The following is a 14,900-nucleotide window of genomic DNA, read 5'->3' as shown; positions in this document are numbered from 1 at the left end:
GAAGGAGAGCACTGGGAAACTTGCTGACCAACAGACAGACCAAAAAATCCCTAACACATGAGTACATTTTCACCAGCAAGATGGATATGATTTGCTGTATGGATGACAAGCCATACATATTCTTGTACACCAATCCAGATTTGAAACAGTCATGCACTGCCACCATTCAAGTTCAGTCTTCTTACTTGAACTGAATAACTAGGCCTACTATTTCGGGATTGTCAAGGATTTTCTGTTAATTGGTTTGGTGGAAAATGGGTCGTCGTCGTCGTCTTCAGTCTGAAGACGAGTTAGAGGCTACTATCCATGCTTCTCTACCCTGTGCAAGTCTCATCACCTCTGATTAACTACTGCACCCAATATCCTTTTGAACCTACTTAGTGTATTCACCTCTTGATGTCCCTCTACAATTTTTACTGCCTCACACTTATTTCCAATACTAAATTGTTGTACTTGGTGTTTGAGAATGTGTCCTGTCAACTGATCCCTTCTTTTAGTCAAGTTAGGTCAGATTTCTTTACTCTCCAATTCTGTTCAGTTACATTTCCTACCCAGCTAATCCCCAGCATTCTTCTGTAGTACCAAATTTCAAAAGCTTATATTTCTTTCTTGTGTGAACTGTTTTATTGTCCACATTTCACTTCCATACAAGTCTTCACTCCAGACAAATACATTCAGGAAAGACTTCATAACACCAAAATCTGTATTCAGTACTAACAATATTATATTCTTCAGAAATAATTTTCTTCCCATTGTCAGTATGCATTTTATGTCCTCTCTTCATTGGCCATCATCAGTTATTTTAGTGCCCAAATAGCAAAGCTCATCTGCTACATTTAGTGTCTTGTTTCCTAATGTAATACTATCAGCATTGCCTGATTTAATGCTCTTATATTCCATTATCCTTGCTTTGTTTTTATTAATTTTTATATTATATCCTCCTTTCAAGTCAATGTCCATTTTGTTCAACTGCTATTCTAAGTCCTTTGCTGTCTCTGACAGAATTACAGTATCGTCGGCAAAGTTTTTATTTCTTCTCCCTGAACTTTAAATTGTTCTCAAAATTTTTCTTTGGTTTCCTTTACTACTTGCTTGGGGTATAGGTTGAATAATATTGCGGATAAGCTACAATCCTGTCTCACTTCTGCCTCAACCATTGCTTCCCTTTCATGTCCCTTGGCTGTGATTACTGCCATCTGATTTCCGACAGGTTGTATATAAATCCTCACTCCCTTTATTTTACCACTGCTACCTTCAGAATTTTGAGTGTATTCCATTTGATATGTCAAAATCCTTCTCCAAATCTACGAAAGCTATAAGGGTAGGTTTGCCTTCTCTTAACCTATCTTCTTATATAAGTCGCAGGGCCTATGTTCTCTCTACCATATTTTCCATTCTTCTGTAAAGAATTTGTGTTTGTAGTTTTCTGCCATGACTTATTGAACTGATAGCTTGGTAACATCCACACCTGTCATCAGCTGCTTTCTTTGGAATAAGAATTATTACATTCTTCTTAAAGTCTGGGGGTATGTCCCTCGTCTCATACATCTTGCACACCAGATGGAGTAGTTTGGGTATGGCTGGCTCGCCCTAGGATATCAGTTGTTCTGAGGGAATGTTGTCTACTCCAGGGGCCATGTTTTGACTTAGGTCTTTCACTGCTCTGTCAGATTCTTCTCGCAGTATCATATCTTCTATCTCATCTTCGTGTATGTCCTCTTCCCTTTTGTAATATTGTCTTGAAACTCATTTCCCTTGTACAGACCCGCTATATACTCGTTCCATCTTCCAGCTTTGTCTTCATTGCTTTACACTGGTTTTGCATCTGAGCTCTTGATATTCATATAGTTGCTTTTATTTTCCAAAAGCTTCTCTTTAATTTTCTTGTATGCAATACCCATCTTTCCCCTAGTTAATAACATAATCGAAAGGTTAGATCTCTGCTTATGTTAAAGAAGATATGTTGAGTTGCAGACAGGAACAGTGAAAAGGCAGTTTCACGTTGAGTGTGAGGCTAAAGCCTTCTTCAGCAAAGAAAACGCACATTCACAAAAGTAAGCATATCTCTTGCACACATGACTGTTATCTGTGGGTGCTGTGGCCAGAATTTTGCATTTCGTGTAAGTGTCATTTTTTAGACGTTTTTATTCCCTTTCACCTGCTTCATTTGCTGCATTTTTATATTTATATCATCTAGTACTTTCAACATCTCCTGTGGTAGCCAAGGCTTTCTACTACGCTTTATTGTTTTACCTATTCGATCCTCTATTGCCTTCACGCTTTTATCTCTCAAAGCTAACCATTCTCTTACTGTGTTCCTCTCCCCCATTTCAGTCAAACATTGCCTGGTGCTTCCTCTAGAACTCTCAGCAATCTCTGGTTCTTTCAACTTTCCATTTCCCATCTTCTTGATTTCCTACCGTTTTGCAATTTCTTCAGTTTTAATGTACTGTTCATAACCAGTAAATTGTGGTCTGGGTCCACATCTGTCACTGGAAATGTTTTACAGTTTGAAATCTGGTTCCACTCTCTCTATATTGCCATTATATACTCAGTCTGAAACCTTCCAGCACCTCATGGTCTCTTCCACGTGTAAAACCTTCTTTCATGATTCTTAAACCAAATGTTAATGATAATTAAATTATACTCTATGTAAAATTCTACCAGGTGCCTTCCTCTTCCATTCCTTTCCTCCAATCCACATTCACCTGCGATTTTTCCTTCTGTTCTACTTCTTACTAAAGAATTCCTGTGCCCCATCAAATTTTTCCTCTCCCTTAACTGTATGAACAATTTCTTTTATCTCATCATACAATTGTCATTCGCTTCGTCATCTGTGGAACTAGGTGGCATATAAACTTGGACTTCTGTGGTGGGTATTGGCTTCATGTCCGTCCTGGCTACAACAAAGCGTTCACAACGCTGCTTGCAGTAGCTTACCTGCATTCCTATTTTCTTATTTATTATTAGCCCTTCTCCTGCATTATCCCTATTTGATTTTGTATTTAAAATCTTGTACTCTCCTGACCAGAAGTCATATTCATCCTACCACCAAACATCACTAATTCTCACAAATGCACTAAACATGATGTTATCTGCTACCTCAAGGAGAACATATATACTGAGGAGTTGTAGAAGCTAGCTCATTATGTAATCGCTTAGAAGTGAACAGCAGCTACATAGGAAAGTGGAATGGGTTTGTAGGAAACTAAAAAATAATCTGATAAAAGCTTTTTCAGATTAGTATACAGGGTGTTTCCAAAACAATGACCTGATTTCAATCTCCGTATTTATTGACAAAAATGTACCACAGAGATGAGGTGAATTCCAAAATACTGACAAAATCTTAAAGTTTTAGTTGTGGTATTATAAATGCTCTCTGTGTTGACCAGCAGTGGCATAAACAACATCTAGACGATAGCTAAATTCGTCATAACCTTTACACAATGTATCTGCTTTTACAGAAATCATGGCAGATGTTATTATATTCTTCACTTCTTCTATGTCACAAGGTAAAGGGAGATGAACACACTTTCCTGGAGGCTAAGAACACGGATCCTGTGCACCCTATTCAGCGTTGAGGCATAATGTCACTGAGGGTCTGACGTACATTATTGTGCCAGTGTGGTGGAGCTCCATGCTGTTGAAAAATAAAGTTATGAAAGGCTTTCGTGAACTCTGCTGAAATATTTGCCAAATTCTTTTTACCATGTCATAGGAAGTGAGAAGTTGACCTGGACTCTTACCTTTGTACAAGCATCCTGTCTCTTACCTTTGCACAAGCATCCTGTCTCTTCAAATTGGTAGTACCCTCTACAAATGTTTTTGGATGCAGGCAGATTAATGCCAAAATGCTGATGAAATAACACACTAAACCAAAATTATTGACTCTCTCTTTGCAAACTGCAGCACATGAAACACCTTCTGTTGAATGGCTGCAATCTTACTTCTGACTCACTGCAGACTGAGAACACGTGATTTTCTGAAAGCTCCAGGCCACAACCATTCACATAATACACATTTCCTTGCTAGTATGTCCCGTGTTGTGCAATTATTACTTTCCAAAATCAGGTCATTCTTTTTTGTGAAACCCTGTATTTTTTTCTGTGTCAGGTGACTTGTACTTTTTGAATATCTCATATTATTTTTTGCAAGAAATTGGGTCCCTGCCTATTTCTGCTGTACTGTCTAAACCTAAATCCTATATAAGCAGTCTGGAATCCTGCAAAGAATAAGATCTATAATCGTAATGCATCAAGCGTCTAGCTATCTCACCATAAAAATAATGCCTGATGCTTTCGCTGCTAATAAGTGAATGTCGTATGTTATCTTGCCTGGTGCTAGCCGTTTGACATAATACTACTTCGGTGACATGCGTCAATTTTGCTGCTTCTTTTCAGTCATCCTCACAAGGCTGAATGGATGTCCTTCAAGAACTTTCCACCAGAAAAAGGATTTGAAGTGGTTGTTGTGAATCGAACCCAGGATCTGTGTGATACTAAATGTAAGCACTAATACCAGACTATGCAATCTTTCTGCTTGCCAATGCTGTGAAGTTAGCTTGTTCTATTGTGGCATGAAAAGTCTTCTGAGGTTGTGTATCACACCAGAAAAGTGTGCGATGGCTACTGGAGAAGAGATATTTTGATGGACAAGGAAACTGAAATTTAACAGAGTTGTTTGGTATAGATTGCGACGAAGAGTCTGTATTACCATCTGTGATTGAAACTGCAGACGGACACTGCTATGGAAAATAATGACATACTGCGAAAGGTATTGTGAGGAGCATAAGTGAGATATACAGCACATTCTGTTTCTGTTATTGTTCTAAACAGGCATTTTATTCAGTGGTGCTTAAAAATGTGTAGTGTGTGACAGCGCTTCTCGTGTAAGAGTGTTAGAGTGTATGCTATTACTGTCTCCCTTCCCTGATTCTCAGGCAAGAAAACTGTGGTGCTGCAACTCTGGCCAGATAACCAGTTCACTTGGCTGGGTAATAAATATTGTATTTTATTGTTTTCTTTTGTTTCAGTAAGTCATATCTATGTTGTGACATATTGTGACACCATATCACTGACACATGTCCAGTTACACAGTAAATAAATGGCCCTTTTATGTGCGTTAGTAAAATTAAATTAAAAGACAAGAATTATATTTATTCATTTTTGTACTGTTCGTGACAAGGGAAAATTATTTTCTTGTAATTTGTAGCCCAGATCCTTGCGAAACCGGGACCGTCGGGAGAAAGCCAGAGCCAAGATTCTCTGCAGGGTGAGTGTTCAGTTTTTCTTTTTGCTTTTTTTACAAATGTGTTTATAAATTTATAATGTGTGCTCTCTGGCTTCATCCATGGTACATTTGTTAATTTGATGTTTTAGAAAGGTTAGAAAAGTGGCACATTTGTTGCAGAAGCCACGATAAACTTGGAGAGTAGTAAGCAAAGATACAGCTCCTATACCAAAGCTGTACTCCTTTGACAGATCTTCATTTTATTCCTGTTTAGTTTCTTTAATGTGGATTTTTAAGGCTTGAAGTTTCTCCTTAAGTTGTTGAAATCTTAGGAACATTGCTTTTTTAATGAAAGCTTTTTCTTTTTCTTTTCTCCCCCCCCCACCCCTATTTTTTTTCTTTTTTGCAAACTCCTTGAGTTACATCGTTCCATTACTTTGCAGTAACAATTTAAGGACCTCATCAGCAATCTTTAACAGGGAACTAAGTATTCAATATTTTTTTATCTGTGTAGAAGGAAATAAAATGTGTTTGGATGCACCCACATCAAACTGAGGAGCAATTACTACTTTAATAATTTTTGATGTAATATCTATTGAAAGACACAGTGATTGTTTCTAATAATAATATTAGTTTTAAAAAAAAGTCAGAATCACAACTCCGTAGTACTCTTTTCGGATTGAATTGACTCGTTAAGAAGGTCATAAATTTCATAGATTTTTCTGCTAATGGCTTCATTGTCAACGGTAATTGTGAATTGTCAGTGCAGTGATTGTAATATTGTCAAAATGAATTTTGTTTTCAAAATTAGATTCTATTTTTATGTGTGTGTAATGCATTTCCCCTTCATGCTGAGATCTACTCAGTGTTGTCGCACTTGGTACCTGTATTACTCTTGAAATCTGTAAGCCACTTGAAAAACATAGGAAAATTGCATTAGCTTGCATTACCAATAATCACCTTTAAAAATGATGCTAATCTGAGTTATCCGTAATTCACCTTACCCTTGCCATTTTATACTGTCTTTTATGTTCAGATTAAAACTTATTTCCAAAATTATGCTTTGTGTTTGACTTCTAAGGCCCTCGCTGTCTCTGACAGAATTGCTGTCATCAACAAACTTTAATTTTTATTTCTTGTCTCCCACTTTTGATTAATTTAATGGGCTTATGATTTTTTCCTACAATGCAATGAAATTTTTGGAATTTTGCGTCTCCTTCAGATGACTGCTTATTTGGAGTTGGCAGATAGCCTTTCGGATTATTCACTTTTGGGCAGTGCTGAACTCCATAGTAATGTTAAGTCAGTTTTATTGACTTTCCCTAAATGCCTGAGTGAGACTGTACCAAGTTGGGTTGTGTCCTGTAAGGAAGTATTTCCTTTGTATAGATTCTTGTGCACATTGTTCATACTTTTACATTTGGCTGTTTGCCACGGAATGTAGTCTCATCTACTACATCTTGGTATATCTACTACATCTTGGTATACGCTGTCTGGAAACTTTATTGACTACGATCATGGAGGTGGTGGTGTGGTGCAGACATACTGATATTTTGTCCCCTACTTTATCTAAACCCTCTTTAAAAGGCTATAGCATTTATAAAGTTGATAAGTTGAACCTTTTGCTAAGAGATGTTTCTGTTTTTCTAATGATGGTGTGTAGCTGCTAATATTTAACCTTCTGTACAGAGTAATAGAGCTGCAACCTTGCATCTGGATTCTGCTGTTGAACAGTAATAACACAGATGAGGTACAGCCCCACTCTTGGATGATGTGTCCATCTTCATTAGTTCATTCATATGTAGGGACTTAGACTGGCTATCAAAGTTGTTCAGAATTAATATCATCTTTCATGTGGAGAATCAACGTGGTGGTTAGAATTGAAGGTCTTCAGACAACATAGAAGTTCCTGTAACATTCTTGGAAATGTGGTTATCTAATAAAACTAAATGACAGGCTGTTTGTAGTTGAGTACGCATTTTGCTTCTTTATATTTGTGAACCATCTTCAGTAGGGATTTGTGATCTTATTAGCATGTATATGCCATTGTGTATTAGTATTTAGTGGGTTTGCGTACCTAAGAGATCTGATTTTTTTTACATTTTGTGAACACATCGTTGGTGGTATTTTATTTTTTTTGTAAAATGAAGTGTCAACATATCCGACTTGGATATCGCACCTAACTACCACCACTATAGTCCCCCCCACTCCCCCGAAGTCCATTTGCTTATTTAGCAAAGCAAAGGGAAGAACAGCTTTTTTCTGTCTTTATTTTATTCTCATGATCACTGCATGAGATATAAGTCGGTGACAGCATTGTGGTCGCACAATTTTCTTTGAATAGAGGCTCCCTAAATTTATCCAGTGGGGTTAATGAGAACTACATTTCATTAACATATGGTCTGTTCATGTGTGGATTGCTATACATCAACTTCAAACCGATTCCACACATTGGGTGTGATGTTGCTGCAATTTGTGGTAAGATCTTTGGTATCAAAGAAAACTGAAATTTTAAGTTTTTTCTTTTAAGGATCATTGGTAGTGTTGTGAAAATGTCAATTTATCTTTAGGCTGTGTCATCCACTTGGAAATGTTGGATATTATTTACTTCGTAAACAGTTTTCAGGCCACATGTGAAAGAACTAGCTGTTAATGAATGTTAATCCCCTCTGAATCGGCGGAGACACTTTCTGTGTCTCCTGTTTACCTATATTGTCTCTTTCTGCCTCTCCTCAGAAATGGCACAAAAGACTTTCCAGCATATGTTTGTTTTGATATCTAAAAATCTGATTAGGTGATAAGGCTATGACCGTTCTTTAATTAGTATTAACAGAGGTGTAAGTAAATGTGGAATACATGCAAACATTTCCCCTCTAATCATATTCACAGTGATGGATTATCTTCCTACACATTTGTTAAACAACTAAGAAATTTATGAAGAAAATAGAGAGACTTAGTGTGAAATATGAAAGGTCACGCCTATCGTGGCCAAAATGTGGAGATTTGGAAGCCAACATTGCAGTCATTGATGGTTGATATAGAGGTGGGGAGTTAGGTAGGTAGGTAGGTAGGTAGGTAGATAACTAGAAGTGGGGAGAGAGCATTTGCATAGTGACTATATGTTTTGTCAAACTGTGAGGACTTCAGCATCCAGTGAATATATGAATAGGAAGTGGATAACATCAAGTTTCTTCTGTTGACCCATGTAAAAAAAGGGTGCATGTAGTAGGATGCAAGGTAAGTCAAAATTATTTCATATTATAACAATTATTGATTTGTATGTGTCACCAAACACAGAGGATGAAGCCAGATGAGTAAACCAGTGTAAGTGTAGCAACCATGCAGTAACCAGTCATGTGTCAGATTTGCTCTTCAAATGAGAAAATCTTATGAGTTTGATGGATGGTGTACTTGGAGCACCTGCTAAAACTAGTGAAAAAAATATATATAAAATGTGTGATTTACAGACAATCTGGATTATTTGGCAGTTGTCTCACACACATTGTTTAATTGCACAAATCATTTATCACTTCCAAGATATGATCCCTGTTTGATTTGACTTTGTGACATTTGGGAAGTGTGTGTCTTTCTCTGTCATTGTAAGTCACGTTCTTGGGTACACTCATGCACCGTTGTGCAGTTAACTTTGATAGGGAAATGCTGGCACTAGAATGTTCCCCTGCCCTGGTTTGTGATGATCTTGATGTTTTTTCGGCACCCTGTGTATTTACGGTCATTTGGTAGAGGGAGTGGTAAACATGGGAGCTTAATAGAGAACTGTACATGCTAACACAATGTAAATCATTTCATAAACACATCATGCTTACTTAAGAAATAAATTTTCATTGTTGATGGTGTGTATATGTAAAGGCAGGACCTGAGAGTACTTGGAGATTCTTACTCACACCATTATTGACATTATCTGTCTCTAGAATGTCTGTAGTTTCATTCCAATGTTGTTTTAGTTTTTAAACATTCTCAGAGGCCTCCTAATGGTTTAGAATTGTGTACATTTGAATAATGTGGCAGACAAAACATTTTCACTTTGGTGACCTGAGTGTTACTGTGTGTTAGGCATGTACATATTCCAATAGTGCAAAGCTTACTTGTCATCGTCTGAACTATTTTGAGGAGATTTCATATCATATATGTTGTTTGTTTATTCCCAAAGAGACTATGAGGTCATACAATCAATACTGAAGGTCATTATTACAATTGATGGGTTTCATTTTGTGAGATGCTTACACAAGGAAGGCACACATAGAACAAGGATTATGCCAAAAGTTCTTAATACTGTCGATACCTTGCCCATGCGAAGTGTTTTCTAGATGATGAGGGAAGCATTCAACCATACAGTATTTCGAAAGGAAACATGTAGAAGTGCTTGCATAATCAAGGCAAATACAATGTTATTCAAAAATTGTCCTCTGTGAAACTACAGGTATTTTTGTGGTTGCAATTTCCTCAGCAAATGTTGGTTTGTAGTGCAGACAGCAAACAAACATATACCAGCTAACTTTCACAAAGGTAGTCATGTTTAAATCAGCTTAGTATTGAAATTATGTATCAGTGCTCTTACTGCAGCATGTCTCGTGTAATTTCAGAAAATTCAAAGTAAATAAACTCACATTCTAGCTAAATATGTGATACGAGTACTCTGTGGCATGTTTAGTCTGTTTATGGTCTCCTACAATCAGTGGTAGTATAATTCAACTTTAGCAACTTATCACCCAGCAGTGACAACAACTAGGGATTCTTCCTCCACCTGGGAAGAAAGTGCTATTCTGCTGGATTCTTGAGCATATGAGAACCTCTGTCAGACATATCGGCAGAAACAGATGATGATGTGACTTGCTTGATATCCGCTGTGGCACAATGTGCTATCCCTTCCATGGGGCCGTCACTATTGAACACAGCCTTGTACATTACTGAGAGGATAAGTGGCTGGAAATAAAGGACAAGAAGTTGTGGCCAGTGAAAGTGCCTGACAAGGACATAATTCCCTCCATCTCCTACGGGGAGACAGAGTGCTCCTAAAACACTTTCTCTGTTGGCCGGATACACTATGCTATGCAGTGCTTATGACTTACAAATCTCATATTGGTGGAATGCATCTCATTTTCTTAAGTCTACATTGACTGAGAATTTCCTTAATCTTCTTCACCTCCTCCATTTTTCCTTAGCATTTTCATTGATTTATAATGATTTACTTTCTTTTGGATTGTTTACTTTTGTTATGCAACTTACTTTCAATAATTACGTTTATTCCCTTTAAGCACTTGTGGCTGCACTGTAATGTGTCCTAACCCTGTAACAGCAGAAGAAATGATTTTGGTCCTTTCATACTAGAATAAAAGATAATTAATTATTAATATTGCAATAAACAATCAAAAGTCTAGCAAATTTAATTCTACTATCACACATTCATTGACAGCAGTGCCGCTAGTGGCCAGCTACTTTCATGATGGTCATATGTGTCCTGCTTTTACCTAGCTGTTTGCTTAGCTACTACATGATGTCAAAATTTTCACACCAGTGTGTGTTAACGTCAAATTTACAAACAAGCACACCTTGCGAAAATGATGTATCTGTTCACATTTTACAAGTGTTCCTTGTATGCCCCAGGCAGTATTCGTTCCATAATCAAGGCATAAGGACATATTACCTGCAACAGAAGTGGTATGTTTACATTTTCTCCACACCTTTATTTAATTTTCGTTTTTTTGTTCCTTTTAATGTTTTACACAAGCACAGTATGTCTGCAATCTATACAAAAATGGAGCTAGAGCTGCCTGTTGGCCCAAATATCGCAAAGACAAACGTATGGGGTATTGCACAGAAAACAGTGGGAAGGATGATGAAATGTCATTGGCAAACAAGTTTCATTCCAATATAGACCACTTGTGACATAATGTTTATGATCTCATTCTGTACAACAATAAAAGGTGCTTAAATGCAAGGAAGTGGCACACTTCTTTGATATACAATTTTGAGAGTGTTCTACCCAGCATGATAGTTTGAAGTTTGTTTTGTGAGTTTGGGAAAAGAGGCTCTCTGTCTCTCTTTAAAATGTTCCATTTTGTATATTTTGCTACAGCAACTGTGATGCTGATGAACATAGATAAGGCAAGGAAAATTACAACAGAAGACCTACTTCTAAGGAGTGTGTGAGTTGGGTGCCATTTGTTGATAGACCAACTGAAGTCAGGCCAGGTGTACCTGTGCTATAGGAGAAATATTGTTGTTTCTATGAATGCAAAAACCAAATAGCAATTCCCAGTTTGCTGCTTCCATGATAAAGGTGATATCAAGATGAAAATCTAGTTACAAAAAGCATCTTATTCTCCTTACAGACTGAACATTTCACTACTATTACTTTTGGTGCCTGGTGCACAAATGCTGTTGAGTGGAATGTGTTATATAGATTGTTCCATGAAATTTTGGGCAGTTTTGCAGATGACTATAACTTGCTTCTGCAATATATCAGCACAGAGTCATCTGGTGTATACTAGCGAAAGTACACTGAGCTCTCCTGTTTAAAACTCCACTGACACATGTACAGTGTATCTATCGGTGTACTTTCGCCAGTGTACACCTGAAGATGTGACAAAATGTCATGGCAGTAAGTTATTGGCATCTGACAGTTCACCAGAAATTTCGTGGAACATCTGATATGTTTCTCGTGTCTTGTAATTGGATCTCGGATATTGGTACATCCAAAGAAAATACATTTTCTTCTCCTCCATAACAGTCCATCAGCTCACGCAACACTGAGAATTGTTGACTTTTTGTGAACAAAACAGGCGTGAGTGCTATTACACACAGCCTGTTCATTTAACACGAGACCCTGCGACTTTGTATTCTCAGGGACTAAAGAAAATTTTTGAGATCAGCTTTTTTTCTTCATCTGAGCAGGCTGTAACATTCTAAATCAGAGTTTTAAAAGACATTCCTTCAGATGTGTTGACTAACCCTTTTGTTGGTGGTTCCAAAGAATGAAGAAATACATAAATTTTCATGGGGATATTTTTCAAAAAGTGCCCAGTTGTTGATTTATTTAACTTTGGTTTATTAAGAATCAGTCTCCAGCTTGATACTATCTAGGTTGGTGATTTATTTTTTTTTGAATATTAGTGACATGGTATTTTAATGGTCAGAACTCTTGGTTATAAACTGTATAGTTTAGATTAAACTCATGTTGGCATATAAATATTTGCTACCATGTAATCATTCCTATCATTGACATAGTTTTTCTAATGTGTCAAGGATAAATGAAAATTTATGTGTGTCCACCCTGCAAACTTTACATTGTTTAACTTCACCTAATTGTATACGAGATAATTTCCAACAGTTGACAGTGAAACAACAGCTGTGTGATTAGACAAAAAACTGGCATTGTGTTTAATTAAAGATAGTAAGACTTATGTTTAATATCTCCTTTCCAAGAGTATAAATCATATTACTACAGAAACGTAAAAAAAAAACCTAAAAAAAAGGACTTAATCCATTTTAAGAAGACACAATCAGATAATGCATAGAATTGTATTCAGTAACAGCTATGATTCACAAACTGACATATTAGTTACATTTGATGGTCTTTGTACAAATAAAATGATCCGTATGAATGCTTGATAGGACGCAGAAGAGCATGCGTGTTTAATTTTGTGTACTTTTGTCATCTACAATATAGATGTAGTGAAGGAATTTTTAAAGTGTGTGAACGAAATAACTATATGAATTAGGTTAGGTTGCTACTCATCACATAGAAGAGGCATTGAGGAGTTGACACACAATTAAAAAAAAAAAAAAAAAAATTGAGGTTTTTTTTGCACATTCACACGCTTATTCATACACACAACTCAGGAGCAGTGGGGGAGTTTCAAAACAACAGTTGTTGAAGAAAAGGTGGATTGACAGAGTAAGGCAAGAAACTCAGAAAAAATGGAGCATTGTGTGTGGTTTCAGGAGAGAACAGAGAGATCAGGAAAGGAATACATTGTGGAGAAGAAGAAGGTGGAAGAGGAAATGGATATAAGTGTGGACAAAAATGATGGAAGGGGATTGTGGGACAAGTAACGAGGTCATATACAGAAAATGTCAGAATAATCAATAAATAAGGAGACGATGGCTGTATAGAAAATCAAGATGATGATGGGTGTAATAACATTAGTCGAGTGGTGTGGTTGGTGGTGATTGGATTCACTAGTTGCAATAACTCTTTGTTTATTAACTGTGAACTAACTTTAGAGAAAAAAAGTCCACATTTGAGTACAACTTGAAAATCCATCTTGGTGATTGTAGTGGGTGCTTGCTATGATTAAGTCCATAATCCTCGGTAGTGGTGATGAGTGTGGCGAAACTCATAGGCTGTCAAGATGCAGGTCCAGTCTTTGGAAGTGACTAATGGATCTCCAGTGGGTGATGATCCTGGTGAAGGTGTGAGATGGCACTGTCTGGTGAATAGTGACAGCAACAGGCGTTGTTGTCCAAAATTTGGAATCAAGGCAGCTGATGTTCAGTCTGGAGCACAGAGTTGAAGTGGCTGTTGAGGGGCTGAGCAGTGAACTAATTACCTGTCAGTGGAGTAATACAGGCATAGCAAGATGTGGAAATGTGACAATGCAGATGCAAATAGGTACCTGTGGCTGCAGCACTATTTACTGTGACCTTTCTGCCATGTATTAGCACGGCTTGCACCTCCAGAGGATGTGGTGGTTGCAGGAGGCTTCACAGTGAACAGCCCTGCAAATCCTGTTTTGACTGTCAAAATTATTGGGTGGTTACCTTGATGTGTAATGCTGCCAAGGTATTTGAGAAAATTCTGGAAAAGTAAGTATGGAAGATAGTAAGAGAAGGGGCTGAGAGGAATAGATGGGTTTAGAATAGGAAGTTTGTCAGTAGATATTGCTTTCAGTGTAAGACAGCTCCAAGAGAGTAGAAGAATATGGTAAGGATTTAATAATGGTGTTAATGAACATTGAGAATGCATATGACAGTGTGAAAGGAAGCAAGATCTGGAAAACCCTTCAGAAAACCCTTGATATACTGAGTTTGAGAATAATAAAGGAAGTGTACGAAGATGTATCAAGGGAGTGTGAGTTGTGTAAAAGTAGAGAAGACAGCCTGGTTGGAAAAGAAAAAAAATGTTGTCAAGCAAATCAGTGCACTATCCCCTGTACTTTGCGTCACTGATATGAATGGTATAATGACAGGAGCGGTAGCATGAACAGAAGATGAAAATACAAAAGCAATGGTATTTGCAGATTATTTAATGTGAGGAAATTGAGGAGAGGTACAAGAAAGCCTTAATTTGTGAGAGGAAGTGGAGGGACAATATGGATTGAAATTTAATGCAAAGAAGTGTGAAGTGATGGTGAAAATGAGGAATAAGAGGAGAGTAGCAACAGATAAAAGTATTAGAAAGAAAGTGGAAATTTTCAAGTACCTGGGAAGCATAATAGCAGACAGCAGAAGGAATGATATAAGATTAGTAAAAGAGAAAGGCAAGTTCATGGATTTCTGCAGAATGTGAGAAACCTAGTGCAGAGTAAGGGTGTACCACCAAAATGCAAACAAATGCTATATTGAGCATATATTCACATATACGTCGGAAATGTGGATAATGAAGAAAAGGGAGGTGAGCAGGATACAGGTTTGCGAATTGGAAACCC

General features: G+C 37.2%; 1 protein-coding gene across 24 annotated transcripts in view; it reads left to right on the top strand.

The window, feature by feature from the left end:
* Positions 1-14,900, top strand: part of LOC126335303 (broad-complex core protein isoforms 1/2/3/4/5-like) — a 400,342-nt gene that overhangs the window by 83,868 nt on the left and 301,574 nt on the right. For all 24 annotated transcript variants that reach the window (XM_049998420.1, XM_049998426.1, XM_049998423.1 and 21 more), the window contains one exon: positions 5,212-5,271. In XM_049998420.1, the coding sequence (XP_049854377.1) occupies positions 5,212-5,271 (60 nt within the window). The remainder of the gene's footprint in view (positions 1-5,211; positions 5,272-14,900) is intronic.

The sequence above is a fragment of the Schistocerca gregaria genome, chromosome 2 (assembly GCF_023897955.1).
Source record: "Schistocerca gregaria isolate iqSchGreg1 chromosome 2, iqSchGreg1.2, whole genome shotgun sequence".
Lineage (NCBI taxonomy): Eukaryota > Metazoa > Arthropoda > Insecta > Orthoptera > Acrididae > Schistocerca > Schistocerca gregaria.
Note: the sequence above shows the minus strand (reverse complement) of the source record. Positions and strands in the feature narration are given on the sequence as shown.